Here is a 27223-nt window from a genome sequence, read left to right as displayed (position 1 = left end):
AAATTAATTTTTACAAAAATAAAAGAGACACTATACAACATAATTCAGTACATATTTTGACTATCATGAAGATAAGTGTGCCCCACAGTAATTTAAAGTGCCCCTCATGAGGAGTTTATAAGTTTGTGTAGAATTATCTGTTATACATTTATATGGAAAGTTTACAATAACTTTATTTATTTCATTTTACAGAGCCAAATTCATTCAAACATGTTTTTGGTGTCAACATATCAGCGAAACAGCTTGGGAAGGACTTTAAAGAACTTCGTCGATTGCTGGATGAATTTCCTTCCTGCTATAAGAACTCTAATTTAGTGGGACCAGATGTGACTAGACCTAAACTACTTCAGTTGCCATCTGCTAGTTTTATGCACAAGTTCTTGAAGGCTGCTAACGGTACTGTCCGTGCTGCTACATTTCACCAGTATGTTCAATCTCAATAACTGAAAATCATATTTGATTTGGTAACTGTTATTTTGTTTCCACTTACAGAGTAAACAAAATCAATCCTTATTAACTTTCACATATCTCATTAGCTTAGGTCACATTGAAACTTCCTGGCGGATTAATTGTTCAAGCACTTCAAGCAAATTGTTCCTGCAGTTACTTTGGTTGAATGTACTGTAAGACACAACAGAAATGTTTGTTTGCAAGGCTACTTATTGTTATTTATTCTTCCAAAATTTATAACTTATTGCCTAGATGAATTGAGAAGTAGAAAAGAATGTTCATGTATAGAAGATTCAGCCTAATTTAGCCACTGTGATTTGAGTTTCCTGCAGTTCTTAGTAACAGACCGTGATGGACATTTTTTCTTTCCTTGTGCTTTGTAAAACCACAAAATCACATATATTTGTATGCTATGTCTTTATTAGAATGATTTGTAGATAGGGTGACAGCTGGTTCTTGATGATAGCAATGTAATGGTGGATTATTAGGTGTAATGAAATTGAGGAGGCAGAGTGTGACATACAAATCAAGGAGGAAGATAGGATTTAAACTGGAAAACAGTAACAGTATACCAACTTCTTGCCTTCATACTTTATCACACAGATACACTATCCATAGAGAACCATGATGGTACCTTGTGAGGCCAAAATACAGTTGCTGTCACTGTCCCTCCCACCAAAATTGTTTTTGCCTACATCATACACTTTTATCATTGCCAACCCACAGTTGCGACTGCAGTTTTGTCTGCATTCAATTAACAGCACCTACTGTCTTCCATATTATTACTTGTCTCTACAAAATTTATTGTTATATTTTTCATCTGCAGTTTATAATTGCACCTTGTTTAGTGCACTCAGCTTCTTTGTGTGCTGACCTTTATTCTTGATATCATGTTCCATTCATATGAGATATTGATCATCTCAACAATCACATAAATCTTAATGGCATAGTCTCCTATCATTATAGCATGAATTTCATCAATTACTTCTTCAGAACAACTCTTAATTAGGCACTCAAAGCATACCAAGTGCTTAGCACCCATACAACAATATTCAAATTAATTTGTCCATTAATAAATGGTCCTGAGTGCCTAGGCCTAGGCCACAATTTACTTTTTTAAATAAAAGTGTTTTATTTTTGCATGATATATTGCTGTAACCATTTCAGTAGAATGTATCACATCAATTACTTATTATGGGTATCAACAAAATACTGCATGTTGCGTCTGTATAAAAGTTAATAATAGCATTTACATTTTTTTCCCATTTAGGCACTTCATTGTGCATTATTTTCATTTTGATTTTTTTCCCTTTATGATCCTCTGAATAAACTATGCCATATTATATAACATTGCATCATTAACAAAGAGAACCAGTGGAAGAAATATAAATAAATGAAAGAAATATAAATAAATGAAAGAAATCATTTTCTGTCAGGTGAGTTTTCAGTTTTGGGAACAGAAGAAAGTCACAAAACCTAAGGTCTGGAGCTAACTGAGCTGTAGAACCAAGACAATGTTTTTCTCACAAAAGAGCATAGTGTGATGAGGTACAGTGTTATGCTGAAGCAATGACTTATGCACAATGCTTCAGTTTCCAATAGAGCAATTGCCCATGTAAGGCAAAGGTCCCGAGTTCGAGTCTCGGTCTGGCATGCAGTTTTAATGTGCCAGGAAGTTTCAATGCTTCAGTTTGTTTGAATGGCCATTTTTCAAAAACTAGAGTACATTCTGGTAAAAAAGCTAGTTTACCATGTGACCTTGAAATGTGAATTCCTTGTAGCTAATTCTCTGGCCATAAAACCACTCAAGCCAGTATTTGATTTTTGTGATAGCTAAATTTCTAAGCTGATGTCTGTCATGACTATTCCTGACCAAGATGTAAGTTTTTGAGTTTTACTAGGCAACTCATGATTTATCATCAGAAATGAAATATTCCAGAAAATGAGAGCTCTTTTCAATCTGTCCCATAAGGCCGAAACCCACTTTTTTCATGTTTTTCTATTAATTATGAGAAAGGTGTTTTGACATCATATTTGTGTAAACTTTCCTAGTCTCAAATCCAATTACAAAAATCAAATGAATGGTGGTATGGGAAACGGGCATACAGATAACTGTATACGCAACAAACTGTTCCCATAATGTCTATACATACATATATTTCAGCACAAAGAGAGATACATGTGTACACTATACAAGGTGATGTGTCGACAGAAGTGCCGACACAGTGTGATTTGAGGGGACCGCAATGCACGCTATAACACACGAAGGATGGCGTGAGGTCTGAAACAGGATACGTAATGAATGCTATAAAGAAAAGTACGTAGCTGCTGGAATACTTAACTTTAATCCATCCTTGTTGTACATCGCTATTGACGATACAAGTGAGACTCTGTAGATTCAGGCAATAAACTACTAATGGCGTCTTGCTAGGTCGTAGCCATTGACTTAGCTGAAGGCTATTCTAACTATCTGCTCTGCAAATAAGCGAAAGGCTTCGTCAGTGTGCATCGCTAGCTACGTCATCCGTACAACTGGGGCGAGTGCTAGTCGGTCTCTCGAGACCTGCCGTGTGGTGGCGCTCGGTCTGCGATCACACAGTGGCGACACGCGGGTCTGACATGTACTAATGGACGGCGGCCGATTTAAAGCTGCCACCTAGCAAGTGTGGTGTCTGGCGGTGACACCACACAAGGTACAAAGGCTGACTGCAACATTAACATGGCGGCTCGTCAGAGCAGTTACAGTTCAAAGATCATGCTTTACATGTCAATGTGACCTATCAATGCCACAATGTCTGCGGAGACGGTGTAACCCAAAAATGTCACAGAAGACTGGCATAATTGGAATTTATCTTTGTTGATCTTGACACCATTGGAGTTCCAGGTCTGGAAGACCTGGGATAAATTATCTTCATCGTCCTCAGTTGACTTGCTGAGAATGAAGATGTCATCCAGGTACGCAAAGCAGAACTCTAACTGTCTTAAGATTGAGTCAATGAAACATTGCCACGTTTGTGCCACATTCTTTAAACTGAATGGCATGAAGCTATATTGGAACAAACCAAGTGGTGTGCTGATAGCAGTCTTTGGAATGTCTTCCGATGCTACGGGAATCTGGTGAGAGACATGTTTACAGTGAATCACACTGAAGATTGTGGCACCCGATAACATATGGATGAAATCATTTTTGTGCGGCACTGGGTAGTTGTCCATGACGGTAAGAGCATTTAAGCATCTGTAATTACCACACATTCAAAAAGAACCATCGTGTTTGGTGACAAGGTGAATTGGTGAAGACCAATTGCTGTCCGATGGCTGTAGAATGCCTGCCTCCAGAAGTTCATTAATTTGCAGCCGTGCCGCATGCAACTTAATGGGTGAGGCATCTAGCCTTGTGCCTAATAGGAGGATCGGCAGTGGTAATTATCTTGTGTGTCGTTCTGTCAGTGACAAAAGAGACTGAGAACTGCACACAAGGCTGAGTAATGTCCTGACTTGAAGTTTTGGGACAAGTGGGACGCAATGAGGCGTAGCTGTTAGCGCGAGTGGGAAAAGGCAGCATGAAAGTCATATGCCTATTATGTGAGGGCAGCGTACGCTTGCTTGGAGAGGTCGGCTATGTGCGCAGCATGGAGCGGATTGGGGCATGCAGTGACGTCTGTTGTTAGCTTTACCTTGAGTAACCAGCGCGGGCAAGAGAGGCATTGGCGTCACGCGGGAAATGGTGATGGCCGCCGAATCACGTGGTTGGTGCACGAGGGAGGGGAATGTTAACCAACACTTGGAGCAGCTGTCTGCATGGTGGGCATGTTCACTTCGCGTGCGCGACTGTCATTAGAAGCACTGTTTGAATCACATGGCACTGCACGTACCGGGTGTGTGGCAGGTGCAGAGATCACTGAACACAAATTGTCACATGCAGTGAATGTTTTTGAACTAACCTGATAAGTGTCCATGCTGGTGTCTGCTGATGAAGTTTGATCAGGTTAAGGAATTGTGGATTGCAGTTGCGGCAGCAAGGTAAGAGCCGCGGTGAGCTCGTCGAAAGTGTCAGCAATGTGTTGTTGCAACTCGTTGTTTTGCCAGTGGATTTGTGCTGCTGTGTCAGTCTCTGACAGTAGATTAGTGACGCTGGTCATAATTTTGTCTGTGAGAGTGGAGCACTCTTGAACCAAATCACATGTCGCGACAGAAACAGAATGATGAGCATAAATGCCTGAGCACAGTATCTGAGTGTCAGAAGGGTGTTGTAGCACTGAACCTTGGACTATGTTCAGGGAGAGTTTGTAATGGGACAAGAAACCCATACCGAGAATTGGTTCATCAACGTCGACAATTGGTTCATCAATGTCGGTGATGTAAAAAGTCTACAGGAAACGTAGAGAAGGAGATAGATGCACCATAACTTTAGCAGAACGACAGTTTGTAATGTTGATTCATTGAGAATGCGTAGAAGCGATTTCGTCTGATGTGGGTATGATAGATACGTTAGTGCCTGTGTTGACTAGGAAAACAAGCCGCAGCAAAATGTCGGTCATGTATAAATGACCACTCAGCTGAGAGGACGAGAGGCCGGAGTGCAATGTTTGGGGACACCTGTGAAGTTCCCTCCAGGACTCAATGTCTTTTAGATCCTGTGGTTGGCGTTTGGGTGCTGGCAAGGTAATCTGCACTTCTTGGCCTCATCCCCGAAAATCTAGTGGTACCAACAGTACGGATGAGCCGGATGTGGCGGTGGTGGTGATTGTGACAACGTAGGTGGTTTGTCCTCATTGATCTGTTCCAGAATGTAAACCGGGACATATGGTGCGTGTGTGATTCTGGAGTGCTCGGAAAGAGGAGAGAGTGAATGAGTACTGCCCGGTGGTGTAGATGGTGTGGAGGCAGAACGAGCCCTGCCTCTGCCCGCAGACGGCCGGTAAACAAGCAGCGTAGTGCCAACCAGTGGTGAGAGGTGTGCTGGTCGTTTTCATAGCAGTAGTGCATACAGCTGATCTGCGATGCGAAAGCAAGAGCCGATAGAATCGAAGGAGTGCGGTAGCAGGTGTGTCTGCAGATCGGTAGCTAACTTGGCAGACCATACCGCCTACAGGGTAATGTCCGGCATTGTGTGTTCACTCACAAGTAGCCAAAGGCGGCACCAGAGTTGTGACAGAGTGCGGCCCCCAGTTGTTCCTCGTACTGGATCTTGATTATTAATTCCTGTGGCGAGCTGGCGGGTCAGTCCAATATGGTGTTCTTGGCAAACTCTTATTTTGGCAGCGGCGGTGGTGAAAGGAGGAGGTCACAAATTAAATCTGAGTGATCATGGAGGTGCATGACGAGACATAGAAATTTAGAGTTGTCGTCAGTCACCTGATGTAACTCGAAAAGGTGCTCCACAAGTGCGAACCATGAAATGGGGTTGTCCTCATATAAAGGAGGTAGCTTCCTTCGGCAGACGATCAGGGGGCCGGGGACAAGGCTGGTTTCGGTATATCTTGGTGGAAGTGCTGCTGTCCCGTGGTAGGATAGGCTGTCCTGTAACCCGGCACTACTGGCGTAGGCGTGTTACTAGCAAACACATCCCAAACAACAACTGGTATGCAATGTCCCTGATGAGTCACGGAAGCGAGGCGCAGCTGGCATGGTCGGTACCGTGGGAATGAATGCGTAAGTGCCACCTGAGGTAGGCCCATAAATTGGACCGGAGGTTATAGGCGCAGTACTTAACTTGTCCACCTCAGAAATGATGCGGAAGGCCGGCATGACAGGTGCAGACGGTACTGTGGAAGGAGCGAGTGGGGGGGGGGGGGGGGGGGGTGTTTGGTACTTGGTGTGGCAACAGTGAGAGTTTTCTGTACAAATCAGAGATGCACTCCATGTCGTAGGACTATAAATCACTGGTGAAACCTGCTGGTGGTCACATTGTCGTGGTACAAGGTTCCTGGATCGCGAAGCACCATCGGGTGTTTTCGAACCCACGTGGTCGAGAAACTGGGTGACAGATCTGGTGGTTGAGCCTATCAAACTTGATGTATAAAAATGTCCGTTATTAAATTGTGAAGAAGGCAAAACTGGCATAGCTTGATAGCAGTCGACCGCATGTGCATTTTGCACGAAGGGCAGCGTTGCACAGAGCACTACTGTAACCGACATTGCGGTGCGTAGAAGATCAAAGCAAGTGTGCGATATTGGGTCCTTTTGAACACTACACAAGCAATTAATCGTTACAAGATTCTGGAAATCGTCCACTTCACCTTTCACATGGTGGCGTGCACAGTCCTGTGACATGAAAACTGAGTCCATTGTTTGAGGTAATGGTGTAACACTCAGCCGTTATAGAGCTGCAAAGTTTGAGGTTAACTTCATTGGAGATCATGAATCACTGTCCGTTTGCAGCGAAACAACCATTGGCAGGGGATTGGAGTGGCCTGGTAGTAGTAGCTGAGCCTCCAAATCCTCTTATAGAATGTTGGGTGAGGCAGCCATGGCATCGAACATAAAACCTATTGATTCCACATGACTGGCGCGGAAGTTGCAGAAAACATAGAAACTTCGGGGTCACCAATATGGGGAACAGGAATACGGATAAATGTATACGCAATAAACTGTTCCCATAATGTCTGTACATACATATATTTCAGCAGAAAGAAAGATACACGTGTACACTGTACAAGGTACAAAGGCTGAGTGGAACATTAACATGGCAGCTCGTCCGAGCAGTTAGAGTTCAAAGATCATGCTTTACGTGACCAATGTGACCTATCGACGCCACATTGGTGTTAATCAAGATCAACTGTTTTCTCATCATTCTTACTGTTATGCTTATTTTGCTGGAGTTTCATGACAGTCTTTCTTTCTTTCTCTCTTTTTTTTCCCATGGCATGCCTGAATTAGAAACAAATCTTCATAGTTTGGAATAGTTATCACTAACTTCAGCTTGTGCTAGAATCACATGGCTCATAAAAATTTCAGTTGGGACACTGTACTTGTGATTATTTTGTGTTAATAGATTCTGAAGGAGGACATTTCCCTAAGCTCAGCAGTATTTTCAGTCTCATTTATGCACTTGCTGACCATTTAATGCTTTGACTATATAGTGAATGGTTACCTTTATTCCTTTTGTTATTGCCCGCATCTCGTGGTCGTGCGGTAGCGTTCTCGCTTCCCACTCCCGGGTTCGATTCCCGGCGGGGTCAGGGATTTTCTCTGCCTTGTGATGGCTGGGTGTTGTGTGCTGTTCTTAGGTTAGTTAGGTTTAAGTAGTTCTAAGTTCTAGGGGACTGATGACCATAGATGTTAAGTCCCATAGTGCTCAGAGCCATTTGAACCTTTTGTTATTTATTAGCAGTAAATATCATCATGTTATGCAAGTGGATTGATAGTCGCATTGAAAGTTTCTAGAATGTTAACTTGTTACTACAGCCAAGTACAAACCTATTACATTCATGGATAGCAACATTATGCTATCATCTTGATTACTTTATATACAAATCACGCATCAAACATGTGTTGGCGTAGTTCCTCTGGTTTTATCTTACAATTACATGGTGTCTTAACCACCACCTCCTCCTCTTCCATACAGGGAAAGTCACGTGAATTCTGACAAGTAAAGTAGCCCAGCTAGGATGGCTAAAACTGAACAAAAATAATTTTAATGTACAAAGATGCCTGTTCTACTGTCTCTCTAGGTCATTTATCTTAAGACACTTCATTTGCATGCAATTAATGTTTGAAGGTTAGCTAATGTACAGAAGTACAAGTCACTGATGAAACAATGCTGTGTAACAGATAGTTATGACTAGCACATTCACAAGAGTCATCTGACTAAGCATGTGCTTGAAACCATATAGCCTATGTTAACTCACCTATTACAGAGTCATATTTTCCAAATAGTAGTTGTCTGTTCATACATTCTTCTCTTATTCACATCAAAGTGAAAATGTTGAGTGTCGTCTAAAAGATTAAAACGCAGCATAATGGAATAGCTTGTAGTGTAGAGGGAGAAATAAAGGAAGTGCTCACATAATGCATGAACTTATACTTTGGGGTACATGTGTCTTTTAAGTATTGCATGTGTTAACATATTTTGTTTCAAACAAAAGTTATGGCTTTTGCCAAATAGTACATCACTTTGCATCACTTGTGAACATCCTAGTTATTATCATATATTGCAAAATATTGTTTCCTCAGCAACTTGTGCTTCAGTAGTCTGTAAACTTGTTAACCTTTAAATATTGATTTCACACAAATGCAGAGTTTTATAGATAAATGATTTTGGTGTGTTGTAGAAAAGACACATTTGTGTATTTTAAAATCAGTTTTATGTGATTTTTAGCTGTTGGAACTGTAGTATTTTCCTTGTTGAAGATAGGAATCCAATCAGTAAACTGAGCTGTCAGGTCCAACAACTGAGCTCTTTAATCATTCTCTACACACAAGCTGGGTGATTGTGTACAGTAGATAAGACACTGGACTTACATTTGAAAGGAGGATAAAGATTGATTCTCACTCAACTGAACATCACATAGCGGCAGGAAATGATATACATGACCTAGTGGATATTGTCAAAGCTCCTTGAGATTGGAGATCGTTGACAGATAATCAGTTGTACATAGAGAAGCAGGAATACATCAGAAGATCATTACTTGGTGCAGGAATTAGCAGCTGACTCTAGACATAAACAAATGCAATGCATTGCGCAAAAATAGGGAGAGATTCCTGTTACTGTTAGATTTCACATTTGCCAAACTATAACTGGAAAAAGTCACATGTATTAAATATATGGAAGTATGTGTACCGAGCAATTTAAAGTGAAACAACCACATACAACTAACAATAGGAAAGGCACCTGTCAGAGTGAGATTAATTGAAAGTATCCTCAAGAAGTGTAGTCCACTTGGACCATACAGAACCCTCATTAGTCCAATAATAGAGTAATGTCCCTCTGTCTGGGACCATTATGAAGCAGAACTGGTAGAGAAGATCAGAATATTTCACAGAACAGGTCTGGTTAGTAAGATCAAAAGCATGAAAGAGAGGCTCATACAACTCTTGTGGCATATGCTGCAAGAGAGGCATTGTGTATGAGTGTGGTTTACTGTTAAAATTACAAATTTGTGTGTCCCTGGAAGTGTCAACCAACTTACTGCGTCCTGCTACATATATCTGAGGAAAAAATGGTTAAATTAGACAGATTCGAACTCACATGGAGGCTTCCAACAGGTATTATTCTGACACACTATTACTGATTGGAACAGAAAATGGGAGAAGTGACAGTGGTACATGAGATATCTGCTGCTACAAACTACGAGTTGACCTACAGACACAGTTATGGCAACAATGATTACCCAAATATAACAGAAAACTAAAACAATTAGAAAGATATATACATTCAGTAAACTAGATAAAGATGCAGTAGTGTCATATCTCAATGAGGAACTTGAAACTTTTAGCGTAGAGAGGAGCATGTAGAGGAACTATGGATAGAGTTTAAAGCAGTAGTTGAACATGCACTGAATAATTATGTACCCAGTAAATAATTATGTACCCAGTAGAACAGTTCATAGTGGAAAGGAGAAACAGAGACTACTGCATAATAGGAGTAAACAAAGCTTAGCGATATAGATAGAGAGATGTTAAATGAAACACTTTTGGCCATCAACAGAGCAATGTGTACAGCCCTGAATAACTGTTTTAGCAGAATATTGTCAAATGATCTTTCACAAAATGCAAATAAATTCTGGTAAAGGCTGTTGGTGGCACCAGAGTTGCTGTCCCATCATCTGTGAATGAGACAGGAACTAAAGCTGAATGTTGCAAAGCAAAAGCTGAAATACAACAATATCTGAAATTGAGTCTACCTTGATGCAAAACACCTTGTTATTTGTTTGTTTATTATATTTCCCAAACTAGTTTCAGTAACCAAATATCACCATTGTCAGTGGTTTTTCTTTTCTTTTCTTTCTTTTTTTAATCCAAAACATGCAGAAAAATAGCACAGTTATACAAACACAGTAACATATTATTACATTTTTACTGTTCATTTTTTGAAATATAGTTTTCTATGGATACTTTCACACTACTTTATTTATTATATGTTATGGCACGTTTCTAACAATTATTCTCGCTGTTTGTGGCATATTTCCTGTGCTTTTTTCTGTTGCCATTTTTTCTCAGCGTACATCATGTCATCTGCAACTGTGTGAGCACCTGTTAGTAAACAGATGCTAAAGAGTGAACTTAGTATGTCAGCAATATACACTTGGGGTTGCAGTTGCGAAACTAGTTTGGGAGAATAAATAAGCAAACAAATAATAAGGTGTTTTGCATCAAGGCGATCCCAATTTCTGATATTGTTGTTTTTCTATGCAAACATGGACCAAATGAAAGAGTTCGAAGATAAAGCTGAAATGCTTAACTTCATTCTCAAATGTTTCTTTACAAAGGAAAACAGGAGAATTGCCCCAGTTTAATCATCATACCACTGAAAAGATGAATGTAATAGATATTTGTGTCATTGGCATTGAGAAACAACTGAAATTGAAAAAGGCTCTAGGGCCCAATGGAATATATGTCAGATTCTATATTGTGTTTGTGGTTGAGTTAGCCCCCTTGTAACTATAATCTATCATAGATCCTTGGAACAGAAAACCGTTCCCTGTAGTTGGAAGAAAGTAAAGGTCACTCCCATTTACAAGAGGGGATAGTAGAAGTGATCCACAAAACTACTGTCCAATATCCTTGACATGGATTTGTTGTAGAATCTTAGAACATATTCTGAGCTCACTTAATGAGGTATTTCGAAGAAAATGACCTCCAATATGAACTTGTGCTCCATCTGCATCAATCTCTTTGTGATCTGGACATTAAGCCCTGACTTACTTTCCTTTCTTCCTTTTGGAATGCAAAAGGATATAAACACACAACTGACAACATCCAGACAGTTGATCATTCTAAGAAAACAACTATAGTTATAGTAACATTGCTCAAACTGCCTGCCAGAGGGTTTCATGTGACTTTTTATATGGAAAGATAAAACTTTTGTGGGCTTGTCTTCATGTTACATATAAAAGGATCTTGAGAGGATAGCAGTACCTTAAAATAAGAGGTTAACAGAAATAATTTAAATACTGCTCTTGGGAAATGAGCAGTAAAAGAGCTGGGCAGTACACAAAACTTCAGTAATGATGTTCCTCAAGTGCAAACAGGAAAATGGAATAGTACCACATGTATCTAACTGGATTTCTTTTAAAAAGTTGTAATTATAGTCATGTAGCCCTCTCTCCCTTAAATAAGTATAACAGTGAATGATTATTTTTGAAGAGTCATTTATTGTCTTTTTTTATCATCTTCAAAATAAATTAGTTATGTTAATGAGGCATACGTATTTGTAATTGTATGTTTCATCATTTAGGTATTATGTGAATGGTAGAACTGCAAAGCTGAGCGACTTTCTTAACACAAGTGTGCTAGATCAACTTGAGGATGAAATCAATGTAATGAAATTGGCTGTACATACTGTGGACAATAGTTTACCACTATGGTTAAGTAAGTAAACCAGACAGCATACTTTTACAAATTAGTTGTATTAATACATTGGATAAAAATGTTTGCTGCTGCTGTAAGTCTAAAAGGGAAATAAACACATTTCACTTGGCAGGAGAAAATGCAGTCTGTCACCAGAGATCACAGGTGTACTATAACAGTATTTTGTTACAGGGATTTCTGGAACTTAATCTCTCTTTCTAAGCATCTAAGACAAATAACTTTCAGATAACTGAGATACAGCACAAAAATAATGAATTAATTAGTTAGGTACTGAAGACAAATGTGATACTAAAATAATAAACTCAGATGAGCCACTTAAAAAGTGGGAGCTTTAAAATATCCTATTTTTGAGAATAGTATTATAGCTCTCCTGTACCATCAGAGAAGTACAGGAGATTTTAATACAATCAAATGTACAAGTGTGGCAATTAAAAATGTAACCATATGCTCCATAGCCTTGAGACTTTCAGGGTTGGTAAGGGTTACTGGAATTAATTATACACTTTACCATGACATTGTCATGATGTGGTTTAATTGACCTTTTATTACTGGTTTTGTTTTATTTAGTTTTTTGTTTGGTGATCCACGTTGTGACTTCGTCACTAATAAGTGTCTATTTTATGAGTTTATTGTGGTTACATTCTGCAGTATTGTGTAAACAGTAGTTATCAACTTCATGTTAAGGTACCTACAGCATAGGTTCTGTTGTAGAAAAAGAAAAATATTTACAACAGTAAATAAACAGTCACCCACATATGAATCGGGGAATGTATCTGAGTGTTACAGGTACGTGGATGTTATATATTGTGTTCCTCGAACTCTTCTACAGTGTAAAGTGATCTTTGCAATAGGAACTGCATTAACTTGAAGAGCTCACCATCCACTAAACATTAATTTGTGAATGGGGGTTGATAGAAATCTTTATCACTCAAATGGACCCTCTTCTGTGTCGTACTAAGGTTTGTATGCTCTCAGTAGATGTCATCTTTTCTTCTAGTGTCATGACTATGATACAGACTATTAGGTCTGAAAGGGGCCTTTTTCCTTTGTGAAACACACAGGGGAGAATATATGTTGTACAGTGGATGAGGAGGATTTTAAGTTCATTAAAAAAATTCATGGCTCTTTTCTGTACATATAACACTTTTCTAGCCAGTGGTTGGTTGTCTCAAAATGTGGTTCCATGTGCCATAATGGCATGAGAATAATCACCCTAAATTTATTTAATAATTACCATGTTTCTATAAGAGCTAACAATGCATAAAACCAAAGGTGCAGAACACAATCTTTTGCACAGATCCAGGATATCATTTGACCAGTCTAGTCTGTATCAGTATTAAGCCCAGGTATTTTGAAGTATCCACCATATCTATCTGCTTGTCACCTAGTTCTTCACTATTTCTTCATATTTACAGGTTGTCTGCTTTTCTTCTTGTTCATCTTTTCTTCCTGGCCTTATCTCGTAACTTCATGAGGTCAGCATCTTAATCTGTATGTGGTAGTGTTAGGGCCAGAAGATGGCTGAATGGCCTTCCTATCACCACCGCCCTCCATGGAATGAAATATGTGTATCCCTGCTGCCTGCAAATAGTATTATTCCATGTAAAAGTGTGAGAACATTTTCAAAATGTTTGTGCATGGCTGCCAGCCCAGTATTTACGTTGTCAGATGTCAGAAATGGTATAAAAAACACAACCAGTCTGGCCAGCACACCAGCCTTCATTGTTAATCAACTGGGTCGATTTGATTTGGGTCAGCTGCACCTCCTGAATACCGGAAGCAGTGGCAATCCAGGTTGGTCATCTTTCGAGGTTGTGTGAAACTGAATAAAGCTTGTTTTACAGTCATTAGCAGAAAGACTATTTATGTTGTACAATTTCACTATACCAAATTCAATGGGGAATATTTGGTAGATCTGTGTAGGACTTTTGGGTTGGTCATGAAGTCTACAGCCTTTAAACACCTGCCAAGGAAGCAGAAGACTTGCATTTCACCTAACAACAACTTGGATGAATTCCAGATAGAGCATGTGGCCATTTCAAGAAAACAGCAAAAAGAAATACAAAATCTGAATGTATTAAGAAGTACCAGTCTGGACTCAGAAAACTACCTCTCAAAGATCAAAATGATACTCCAGCCTAGAAACACTAGAGTACATAGAACCTCCAAGATGGTAAGATTTGACGTAGAGTGATTTAATAACAGACAATAAGTAAGCCAGTGACTGAACAGAACAGATTTCAACAGCTAGGACCAACTGAAGGAGACTCTTGTGAAGACTGCCAATGAACCCACCCTCCTCACGACAAGACGGAAGCATCCGTGGTGGAGAGAAGACTGTGACAATGCAATAGCCCAAAGACACTCACTCTGAGGGAAGTGCAATTATAAGATAACCAAGAAAAATTGGAAGAACTTTTGGGAACATAGAAAGCTAACAGCTAAGATAATTCGAGGAACCAAGTGGACCTTCACACAAAACCAACTAACCCAAATTGAAGAGAGCTTTGCTAAGAATAACTCCAGAGATTCCAACAGAACCTCCAAGCAGACACTCAGAAAATACAGTCTGCCACTTCAGAGACTCGCAGGGCAAACTGGTTTTTGATGACAAGGATAATTGCACCTCTTAGCTCAGTACTTTAAAAATCTACTCAACTGTGATCCACCCAGCCAAGACTTTGACTACAGACAAACCACACCAAACCAGGACTCTCAGCCTCCTTCCTGGACAAATCATTCAACTTCTAAAGAATAATAAGGCAGCTGGAGAGGACTCTATCGTTGCTGAACTTTGGAAATGTGCTGGAAACGATGCCATGACAAGCTCACCGAGATGATCTAGAACATCTGGGAAACAGAGAAATTACCACCTGATTGGAACATGGCTCTGATCCATCAGCTTCACAAACAGGGAGTTTTTACTGATCTGAACAACTACCGTGGAAGTTCTCTTGTTCCGGTAACATAAAAGATCCTCTCCAGGGCATTACTAACAAGGGCAGAATATCACTGGTTAGTCAACTGGGAGAATATCAGGGAGGTTTCAGGAAGACCTGATCCTATGCTGAACAGAACCTCTACCTTAAAACTGTACTGGCATATTCCAAGATGAAAAACTGCAAAGTGGTCATCACCTTTGTTGATTTCAGAAAGGCCTACAACTCTGCTGATAGAGAAATACTTAACAAAATACTCCAAGAACTAGGACTAGACAACGAAACCCACAGACTCATTCTAGAAACCTGGACCAACACCCATTCCAAGGTCAAATTTAGAGGTGAGATCTTAGAAAGCTTCGAGATAAAAACTGGAGTGAGACAAGGGGATGGACTCTCCCCACGTCTCTTCAACTGTGTCCTTGAAAAGGCGGTAAGAGAATGGTGCACAAGGAACTGGCCAATTTAGGTGTTCAAAGTGGTGTCTACCTGGGCCGCAAGAACAAAGGGCTGATTGTAGATTGCCTGGCTTTTGCAGATGGCATGCCACTGATTGCTGATTCTCTTGAAATGGCAACAATGCAGGTAAAATGCCTCAGAAAACAGGCAGCCAAAGTGAGTCTTCAAGTGCCACTGGAGAAAACAGAGTTCTTCACCAGCATCAAAGAAGCTCTCAGAGAGAGATTACTAGACCAGGGAAACACCAAAAGGACTGAGAAGTTGAAGTATCTTGCCGAGTGGATTGAACCCAACTTATCAGAAGAAGCATCATTATCCATGAGAGTCAAAGAGTTGGAACTAGCCTGTTGACTGACTATGAACCCCTACAACAAAAAATGCCTGTCACACAACCTGAAACTTAAGTACTACACATCAATCATACGGCCAGAAGCCCTGTATACCATGGATTGTCTTCCATGAACAGGAGAGGTCTGACGGAGAAATTGGAAGTCAGACAGAGGAGAATCCTCAGGAAGATCCTAGGCCTGGAAGAAGAAGATGGGGAATTCAGAAGTCGACTTTACTCAGAGTTCTACAAACGTATAGAGAGGCACTTTGACTGTGCAAGGTAAAGAAGGGTAGCTTTCTATAGCCATGCTGCAAGATTGCCATCAAACAGATTGACCAACTGTCTGTTCACCTTATGGCAAAACAAGAAGATTCACACCACTTGGCTGACAGAAACTGAAAAGGACATTAAAGAACCGAGAATAACTGATCTTCCGAGCAGACAGTCTGTGAGATGTACCCTTAAGGAAGTCCGAGGATTTCAGGAAAAACCCTGAAGGAAAGGTACCCCTGGACAGAAGAAAGGAAGGAGTTACATCTGCAGAGGATGTAACAGTACTGGGCAAAGATCAGAGCCCAACAGTTGAACAAGGGGGGTCCAAAGTAGGCCTATTCGAAACAAGAAGAAGAAGAAGAAGAAATTCACTATACCATTGGAATCCTCATTAGCTGACACCGCAAGTTTGTCTTGTGAATTAGCAATAAGTACCATAGTGCCATCAGCAAAGATGGTAAATTTACAATATTTTAGATGAAGAGGTGGAGCGTTAATAAAAACATTAAAAAAAGTAGGGATCCCAGAACTGAGCCCTGAGGGACTACACATGTGATGGTATCCCACTATAATGATGCTGAGACACCTTTGCGACTATTCAATACAGCTTTCTTCCAGTCTGAGCTGCTGGAGATGATGGTCATATGTGCCTGAAGTGTGCTCGCTTGTGTGAATGAAAGTCTGTGTGTTTCCTTTTCTGATGAAGACTTTTGCCAAAAGCTCATGTGCGAGTGTCTTTTTATTGTGCCTGTCTGCAACTTAGTGTTATCTTTACAGTAAGAAGCAGTCTATCTTTTCCTTATGTTGTCAATACAGCTTTCTGTTAGAAAGATATGAATCAAGTCACTTCCCTGTTGCATCACTTACATCTGGTATGTGTAATAGTATTTGGTGACTGACACAAACAAATACATTTTTAGGTCAGAAAAAACTCCAGATACAAATATTTCATAAACTGACTTTTGCTGATGTTGTTATGGTCACTAAGGTGCTTAACAATCCTGGCGTGATGCTGTTTCTCTAATATCTTGGAAAAACTTGAGTAGTGAGATTGGCTGGTAGCAGTATCTGCCTTATTTTCCTTCTTGCACTGTGGTTTTGCAACTGTATACTTAAACCTTTTGGGAACTATTCCCTGCTTAAGAGATTCACTGAAAATATGGAGAAAAATTTAACTTATAGGGCTGCAGCAGTATTTTAATATTGTACTATATATTTTGCCAACTTCAGAAGAGCTTTTACTTTTCAGAGAGTTAATGATGCTTCCCATTTCCTGTTTAGTAACTGTTGTTACTTTGATCTGTTGTACTGTTAGGTACACCGGGTTTCAGACAATTCATGGCTTGAGTTATGGTATCTTGTAATACTGTTGGTTTTGTTACTGTTAGAAAGTTTAACGTAATTGGATAAATAAAAAATCTACTCGCCAAGTGACAGCCAGAGAAAATACATACAAAGGTCATGGAAATGTGTGAGTTCCCAGAGCCAGTGGCTCCATCTTCTGGCAGAAGGCTTGAAGGGAAAGGAAGAGGGATGAAGGAGAAAGGCTGGCATGGGTTAGGAAATGGGGAGAGTTCTGGAAAAATCACCCAGAGCCCCAGATCATGGGAGATTTACCAGATGAGATGAGAAGGAAAGACTGTTGGTGCCTGCACTGGATGAGGTTTGAAAACCTGAGAACTTAAAGGTGAAAGATGGGATAATAAACAAGACAGAGATTACTGATAGAACATCATGCAAGATTTAATAAAAGTATAAAAGAATGTGAATTTTACAAGGTAGACAGGGGTGTGAAGAATAGCCACATTGTGTGACGCTTGTGTGCTTTATTTCTCCGTTGATGGTCCTTGGTGTCGAGGTACTGCACTGTGATACTGTCTGAAAAAATAGGGGGTGCAAGTGCAGTCTTGACTACTGGGAATGATGTAGTCAACAGGTGCACAGTTGCATTTCATAGTTTTTTGCTTTCACTGTTCACAACCCCCCAATATTACACAGTTATATGGCCAGTGCACTATTTGTTAACTTTCAATAAGCCTCATTAATAGTTTGCAGGCAAACATCCACATACTGCTACAATAGGTTACTGTTGAACATCTACGAACAGTAAAAGCCTAACCACACAGTTCAGTTATTGTAGAATGATACAGTATGTATTGAACAGACCCTATCATTGTTTTAATATGATAGCCTAATTGTGTTCCACTTATTTCACAGTTAATTTGATGCATTGTTGATGTCCTAATCAACAGATATTTCTTGTCTGAAACTTAGCTGTGGACTGACAGTCTTGGGAGCAAAAATCAGGCCCTTATATATCCTCACAATAATAGGTGCTGAAACTGCACATTGTTTGATGTTTAATTTACAGAAATTACAATTAAAACTTACTTTGTTCAGTTAACTGAGAACATAGAAAACTTCCTTCTTTCTAACAGTTTCTTCTACTATATGGGTTAAGCCGTATTATTTGTTTAAATCATGAAGGTAACAAATATAATTGCACAAACAATGCTTTTGATGAAACTGAAAATTACCTTGGAATTAATTGAGGGCTGGCTTTGCTAACACATTTTTGAATAGAGCCAAACAGATCCTTTAAAATTACTGGTGTTTCATCTTCCAAATGTTTATAATTAGTACAGAATTTATATTTGTTTATAAGTCAACAACAGAATTTAAGTTACGAAACAATTACTGATTTCATCCTATAGTGAAGTATTAACTAGGAATAGTCAAAATAAATTATAAAATCAATTACATACATAAACTAAGCACAAAATTAGATCTGGTGTTATATTCATTAAAACTGAGGGCCAACCTTTCTTTTTTTATGAAAATGCAAATTATACTCACATACGTTTATGGTAATTAGTCAGAAATGAAAAAGTGAATTTTAAGACGGCAGGTGGCAAAACAAGAGGGGAAGTAAAAATACCCCAGCTTGCTTCGTCACAATTGGAAAACAAAAGATATAGAAAAATAAAAGGGGAGTGAAGAAAGGGAATAGTTAGTGAAAACAATTGCTGAGACAACAGAAATTAATATAAATTTAGGCCTGGTGGTAGGCGAAAAACAGTCATATGTTGTAACACAGTTTCCACCATAGGAGATCTGACAAACAGGCGCCAGGAGGGAGAATCCAGAGGGCATGTGTGGGGGAACAGGCGCCGAGGTCATGATGATGTAGAGCATGCTGTGCAACAGAATATTGTCTTATGCCAGTTCATCGTAATTGATAACTTTGTGGTAGCAATACAGGAGGTCGAACATTGTTTGCAAAGAGGTGGCGCATGACATGCATCATTTCACATGTTGCTCTCTCTCTTTGAAAATATGTGTTTTGCCAGTTAGTGTTGGTATAAGTGGTGGTGGGAGGGTGCATCGGACAGGTCTTACTGCAGAGACATTCACAGGGGTAGGAGCCATAAGGTACAGAAATGAGTGTGAGAGGAACATAGGGCCTGACCAGGTCATTGAGCAGATTTGGGTAGGGGGAGGTCATAGAAAGCTATTCTAGGAGTGATGGACAGAATATTAGACAGAATGGGCCTTGTTGCAGAGCATGAAGCCCCATCAGAGTGGCTGATTAATACATTCAGGAGCAGGATAGCACTGAGTGATAAGATGTGTACTCCCGTGTTGTTTTATGGAGGAATCAGCAGCACCAGGACTGGATGTGATGGCCTGGGAAACCTGCTATTGAACTAGGCCGGTGGTCAAGGTAGAAAAAGGGAGCCAAGCAAGGAAAAGCTCAGAAAATTATGGAAAAATTCGAATTAAAAGTATAAGAACAGACAAGAGCTAAGAATATATTGTGAATGAGGAGAAGAGGGAGGAGTTTGTTTTTAGAAAACTGGGCTATACAATAGGAAACAATTACAATAAAAAATAAGGAAGTTTTGAGAAAAAGGTATGAAAACAGAAAGGGGAAACCACTGGAGAAAATGAAATCTTCTGTATTTGGGAAATTAAATATTACAAGAAATGGCAGTAACTTTCAATCAGTGTGTTTTGCCAAAAAAACAAATGTGCAAAAAGTCAGCAAATCATGTAGAAGCAAGGTAAGTTTTGAGAAGGGCACAAAAGTGGCATCAGATTCACAGATAAATCATTGAAAGATGATCAGGAGAAGATCCTGTGGTGTATAGTGAACTGTAAACAAAGTGGTACACAAAAAATCATAAATAACTGTGGACCTATGTACGTGCACAAAAAGTTGTACTAGAAAATATATAGGTTCAAGATGTTCATTAATAATAGGTGATATAGCTAAATTAACAAACAAACCAGCACAAAATGTTGAAAACAGACAGCATCTTGGGTGAGGTAGATGAAAATTCAGACTGAAAGAGTGGCTACATAAGGAGGAATGATGGCCTATGTACGTTGTCTGCCAACCTCCAAAGCACCGCACTTCTTTCCTTCTACAAAATTCTGCAGTTATCTGTCCCTCATGTTTCCTTGGATGTTTATCATCCATCAAGCAAACTATAAACTGCAACAACAGTTCATACCCCACCTTAAAAAGCTATCCTACCTTCTCCTAAACTATGTCGACATTGGTGTTTCCATCAGTGTCCCACTCCCGTTCCATAAACAGTCACGTCATCAATGACAACTACCCTCCTACAAACTGAGTTTGACCAACCTTCTTAACATCCCACAGCCTCCACCACTGCTTCCCAGAGCGATATCGACTCATGATCAAGAACCAGCCACATCAGTACAGTGTTCCCAATCTCTCATCTAAGGCCCTCTCTTCAACTGAATTATCTGTATTATCCCTAAGCCTTCATTTAATCATGCTGCTTTGGTTAAGGACATACTTTCCTTCACACATAATGTCAACAGGAAGTATCCCTTTGCAGTTCAATCTCAAAACCTTTCCTACAGCAAACCAGACAAAGAACTCCTCTGCCTTGAAAGTTCTGACCATGATCCCAACTTGATCCACCATTACTACCTCAAAAGTTCTGACCACAATCCCAACTTGACCCCCACTATTACCTCAAAATCACCCGTTAGAAGCATTCCAAAAATTTCTAATATCCAGCATTGCTTAACCATCCTTTCTCAGGTCTCTACAATGTGACCATAACCTGTCCTCTGCGGAATTCCGGGTTCTTTGTTCCCTAAAAACTGATGACTCTTTCGTTATCCTCCTGGCAGAAAAGGGATCTATCATTGTGGTACTTGGCTGATGGGAGTATGTGAGTGAGGGTCTGTGTGACCTTTCTGACACTATTACATACAGCATGTGCCATCAAGTCCCATCCCTCTGTTACAAACTGACCTACAGTCCCTCCTTAAAATCTTAAGCCCCTCACAAAGAGAAACACCTGAAGCCATAGAAATTCTTACCCCACCCAAACCACACACTCTCGCCTTTTACCTTCTTCCTAAGATCCCCAAATCCAATCATCCTGTCCATCCCATAGTTGCTGGCCTCAAAGCACAAAGTGAACATATCTATACCCTAGTTGATCAACACCTACACCTATAATACACTCCTGGAAATAGAAAAAAGAACACATTGACACCGGTGTGTCAGACCCACCATACTTGCTCCGGACACTGCGAGAGGGGTGTACAAGCAATGATCACACGCACGGCACAGCGGACACACCAGGAACCACGGTGTTGGCCGTCAAATGGCGCTAGCTGCGCAGCAGTTGTGCACCGCCGCCGTCAGTGTCAGCCAGTTTGCCGTGGCATACGGAGCTCCATCGCAGTCTTTAACACTGGTAGCATGCTGCGACAGCGTGGACGTGAACCGTATGTGCAGTTGACGGACTTTGAGCGAGGGCGTATAGTGGGCATGTGGGAGGCAGGGTGGACGTACCGCCGAATTGCTCAACACGTGGGGCGTGAGGTCTCCACAGTACATCGATGTTGTTGCCAGTGGTCGGCGGAAGGTGCACGTGCCCGTTGACCTGGGACCGGACCGCAGCGACGCACGGATGCACGCCAAGACCGTAGGATCCTACGCAGTGCCGTAGGGGACCGCACCGCCACTTCCCAGCAAATTAGGGACACTGTTGCTCCTGGGGTATCGGCGAGGACCATTCGCAACCGTCTCCATGAAGCTGGGCTACGGTCCCGCCCACCGTTAGGCCGCCTTCCGCTCACGCCCCAACATCGTGCAGCCCGCCTCCAGTGGTGTCGCGACAGGTGTGAATGGAGGGACGAATGGAGACGTGTCATCTTCAGCGATGAGAGTCGCTTCTGCCTTGGTGCCAATGATGGTCGTATGCGTGTTTGGCGCCGTGCAGGTGAGCGCCACAATCAGGACTGCATACGACCGAGGCACACAGGGCCAACACCCGGCATCATGGTGTGGGGAGCGATCTCCTACACTGGCCGTACACCACTGGTGATCGTCGAGGGGACACTGAATAGTGCATGGTACATCCAAACCGTCATTGAACCCATCGTTCTACCATTCCTAGACCGGCAAGGGAACTTGCTGTTCCAACAGGACAATGCACGTCCGCATGTATCCCGTGCCACCCAACGTGCTCTAGAAGGTGTAAGTCAACTACCCTGGCCAGCAAGATCTCCGGATCTGTCCCCCATTGAGCATGTTTGGGACTGGATGAAGTGTCGTCTCACGCGGTCTGCACGTCCAGCACGAACGCTGGTCCAACTGAGGCGCCAGGTGGAAATGGCATGGCAAGCCGTTCCACAGGACTACATCCAGCATCTCTACGATCGTCTCCATGGGAGAATAGCAGCCTGCATTGCTGCGAAAGGTGGATATACACTGTACTAGTGCCGACATTGTGCATGCTCTGTTGCCTGTGTCTATGTGCCTGTGGTTCTGTCAATGTGATCATGTGATGCATCTGACCCCAGGAATGTGTCAATAAAGTTTCCCCTTCCTGGGACAATGAATTCACGGTGTTCTTATTTCAATTTCCAGGAGTGTACAAAGACTCCCTTCCTACATTAAAGACCCCAACCATTCCCTATATCCTCTCAAAGCTGTGACCATTAAACTCCTACCATACTCTTTACCTATCACCATTGAAGCCGCCTCCCTCTACACCAACATTCCACATGTACATCGTCTGTCTGCTGCAAAACCTTACCTCAGTCAGTGCCCACTTTATTCAAAAAACCTATGATGTCCTTCCTGCTCACCATAATCAATTTTAAACTTATGAATAACTTCTTTATCTGTGAGGGGCAGATATGTAAACAGATCGGCGGTATGGGAACCAGATGTCCCCTTCCTATGCCGATCTTTTCATGGGTCACTTGGAGGGAGCTTTCCTGGGATCCATAAGCCTTGAGCCCTTGGTTGTTTTAAGAACAAGTGATATCCAGAAACTAAGGTTACAAGGCCCATAATGCTACCAGGGAATTGAGGTTTTCATAGTTAGTACCACTATTGGGTATGATAGCACACACTGAACTGAATGAGTGGTAACAGTCATCAGCAGCAGTCCAACACTCATTGTGGTATTGGTTAAAGAGGGTGCTCCCATTCCGTCTTCCACCAAGTGTCAAGAGCATGCTATGGTATGTTACCTGAACGCAAATGGCATGAGCAACATCACAATTCGTCATGAAATTGTGTCAGTGTATGTAGAGGAGGTTATAACATGACAATATGAGTACAGTATTTCACTTTTGGAAGAACGGAAATTCATGATGAAGAAAGAAGTTGACATCTATCTGTGGTGACAAATGAATTGATGCAAAAACTTGAAGAGCATTTTCATTCTGATTACTGTGTGACTACTGATGATCTGCACAAACTGTGTCCTGAAGTATGCCCAATAATTAATCATGAAATTGTGAGTGGTCAATACAATATCGCAAGTTATGTGCATGCAGAGTTCTGATGGTGCTCACAGCAGGACACAAAATCAGCAGAGTCAAGGCCGCATGATAATTTTGTTGATCAATTTGCAATGATGGAGGGACTTTTGGGCAATGAAACATTGGTTTACGACCATACCTCCGAGAAAAAATATTGAAAAGAGCAGTGGCACCACACTTGTTCACTTCCAACAAATGAATTCAAAACCCAGCAATCAGCGCAAAAATTCATGCCAACTGTTCTTTGGGACAAAAAAGGGGCTCTACTTGTCAAGCTATTGCCAAGTGGTAAAACGCTCAACCCTTCACAATACTGTGAGAACCTCAAGAAATTCCGCAGAATCATATGAAACAAACAACATTGAATGCTGGTGAAGGGAGTCTGCTTCCTTCATGACAACACTAGGCCGCACTGCACTTGAGACACAAGAGTTGTTGACCTCATTTTGTGGGTGTTATTTATATTATAAGCCACCCTTCTCACAGTCCTGATCTCATACCTCGCGACTGTAATTTATTTCCTAAATTGAAGGAGTATGAGAGCGGAAAACACATTTCTCACAATGAGGGGGTGAAAATCGAAGTGAAAAAGGGGTTTAAGGAGTCGGCGGTAGGCATTTGTGACACTAGTATTAAAAATCTTGACAATTTTTGCCTGTGATTCATGACAAACAGAATTTTTTTATGTAATATAATTACAATTTAACAATTTTAAATTTTTTCCTTTACTGGCACTATGAAACTTTGCTTCTCGTCAAATTTCATGATTCTAGGTCAAGAGGAAGTACATTATAGGTTTTGATGAGTGAGTCTGTGAGTATTAAAATATGTGATATAAATGGCCATATCATTTGATTGCATTGACTTAGAAGCTTAAATGTTTTACATGGCCAAGGAACCATAGACCTTAGTATGTAACATCAATGTTGACTTGATACGTCTACTCATTTCAGAGAGAAAAGGGTCTTAACACTTGGACAAACGGATAGATGGCTAATAAAGCAAGCTTATAAGAGTTCCATTTTTACCTTTTGAGGTACAGAACCTAAAACCCTAAAAACTAGTTAATACCTATGCTACTGTTCCTGTATATTTAATTGAAATATATGCTTTTATGTTGGTGTAAAATAATCTTGTGATCTTACTTTCTGGATATACCTTGTACAGTGATGATACCTTTAGAATATGGACTCTTGGTGAAGACAACATGTTAAAATTTTCAGAATCTGTAAATATATTATCCCAATTAAATTTCACACAGTCATATGCCGAATCTCATGACACTTTCGTTGATATTGAACTCATCCTTAGAGAGAGTCAGACATTTCTTCACCAAATAGTGAAGAAATGTCCATCATGGTCAGAGAGCCCATTTATAACACTTTTTGGAATTCAGTTATTGTAACTATTCTTATCTATCAATATGTATTTACTGAAGTATTGGAACCTGATACTCTAGCTGGAGAGGGTACCACTGGTTCTAAGCTGAAAAAGCATATCAGGTGTTGAAGTTCTGCCCTGTTTCCATTGTGTGTTAAGAAGTTAGCATTGACATTATTGATTACAATGAATGAATTGGTTTTTCTAGACAGATGTGACATAAGTGATTCAGTGTGTCTCAGAAAAAAACTCAGATTTTCAGCAGGTGGCCTTTAAATTGACAGCACAACTTTAGTGCTGTCTGCTGTTATCTTGATATCATTAACCTGGAAATGCTGTTCAGCACGGAATTCGCTTAAATATAGAGATTTATATACTACATTATTTATAACAAAAATTGCAACTTCAACTTTTCTGCTTACTAGAGCTGCAATAAAGAGCAGCTAAACAAAAGTTTTCGATATGGGACGCCTGCACTCCATTTGTAATGCGATGTTCACAGAAAACCAGTTTATCAGGTTCACTTACATATTCTTCATATTTTAGAGTGTGTGAAAACTGCAGTAAGAAAGTTAGTTCAGGGGTTTTGTGCAGCTGCTGTGACAGGTAGTTTCATTCGGGAAATTGTAGCGGTGTGGGAATTGGGGAAGCAAACGAGACTCTTCCATTCTTTTGCAGGGTTTGCTCAAGAGGTAGGATTATAGCTGAACAGGAGGAGAAAATTAGAGCCCTTTAGGCTGATTTGGACAGAGCGGGGGAGGAACTGAAGAGGTTAAGGGGGGAGGAGGGTAAACAGCGGTGGGAAGTGGTAGCTGGGAACAGGGGCCACAGAAAGAGGACAGTGTTTGACAGTTTCCCAATTGGCACAACCAATAGATTTTCCTTGCTACCACAGTTAAGTAAGGAAGAGTCTCCAGTAGAAGTAGATGTAGGTAAGATGCAACAGAATCTCACTAGGAAACCAACTGTTTCAAAAAAAGTAGAAGGTAAGAGGAAAAGTTCCGTTGCTAGGTAGCAGCCATGGAAGAGGTGTGGGCCAGATTTTGCAGGAAAAATTAGGTGACAGGTACCAGGTCACAAACTTTTTCAAGCCAAGTGCAAGTCTTAGCCAGGTGGTAGAGGATATAGGTTCCTTGTGCAAGGGTTTCACATAGCAGGATCATATGATGATAGTGGGTGAAGTGGGAAACAGTATCGATAGGGGTCAGAGCTACAGTATTTAGTGTGACCTGGTGAAAATAGCCTTGGCAACGACCTATACCAATGTCGGGCTGGTGCTTGCTTTCGTGCGGCATGATCAGCCCCAGTTGAACCGCTCTGTCAAGAGGGTAAATATGGAGTTGGATCAGTTGCGTAGGGCGGCCACTCTGTCAGACATTGGATTGGTTACTGTCTAGGCTATTGATAGGGGGGATTTCACAAGGCGTGGCCTACACCTCAATAGGAAAGGGAAGGATAAACTGGCAGGGTTGTTAGCAAAATCCGTAAGGAGGACACTAGTACTCATAGATGTACCTCTTTTTTAGACTAATATCAGTGTCCAATGAGAAGTTCAGACAGGCAGGTGCTAAAGAGGTCCAAAACTCTCAAAATTCGCACAACAGGAAAGTAAATAATGATGTTACCATATTTAACTAAAATATTGGTGGATTAAAGAAAAAAGTAGATTCTCACAAAAGTAATGTTACCATTTTTCAACAAAATATTCCGGGATTGAAGAATAAAGTAGATGAGCTCCTGGTTTGTTTAGATGACATTGAATCTGATAATGTAATAGATATACTATGCCTGTCTGAGCATCACATTGTGTCTGATATGGAAAAGGTAAATATCAGTGGTTATAAACTAGCAGCACATATTAGTAGAGAGAATAAGGTGAGAGGAGGAGTTGCCATATGTGTCAAAAGTTATCACTGTGTAGAAAGCTTAGATACAAAAAAGTTCTGTCTAGAGCAACATATAGAAGCATGTGCCTGTCAACTTAAACTGAAGGAGGGCTCTTTTATAATTGTAACAGTATATAGGTCCC

The 27223-nt window shown here is 40.7% G+C and overlaps 1 protein-coding gene across 2 annotated transcripts in view; it reads left to right on the top strand.

Moving 5' to 3' along the window:
* Positions 1–27223, top strand: part of LOC126473955 (heparanase-like) — a 256399-nt gene that overhangs the window by 128938 nt on the left and 100238 nt on the right. For both annotated transcript variants that reach the window (XM_050101324.1, XM_050101325.1), the window contains exons 4-5: positions 193–424; positions 11849–11982. In XM_050101324.1, the coding sequence (XP_049957281.1) occupies positions 193–424; positions 11849–11982 (366 nt within the window). The remainder of the gene's footprint in view (positions 1–192; positions 425–11848; positions 11983–27223) is intronic.

Source organism: Schistocerca serialis, chromosome 4 (assembly GCF_023864345.2).
Source record: "Schistocerca serialis cubense isolate TAMUIC-IGC-003099 chromosome 4, iqSchSeri2.2, whole genome shotgun sequence".
NCBI lineage: Eukaryota > Metazoa > Arthropoda > Insecta > Orthoptera > Acrididae > Schistocerca > Schistocerca serialis.
The sequence above is the reverse complement of the archived record's forward strand: the minus strand, read 5'-3'. Positions and strand labels throughout refer to the sequence as shown.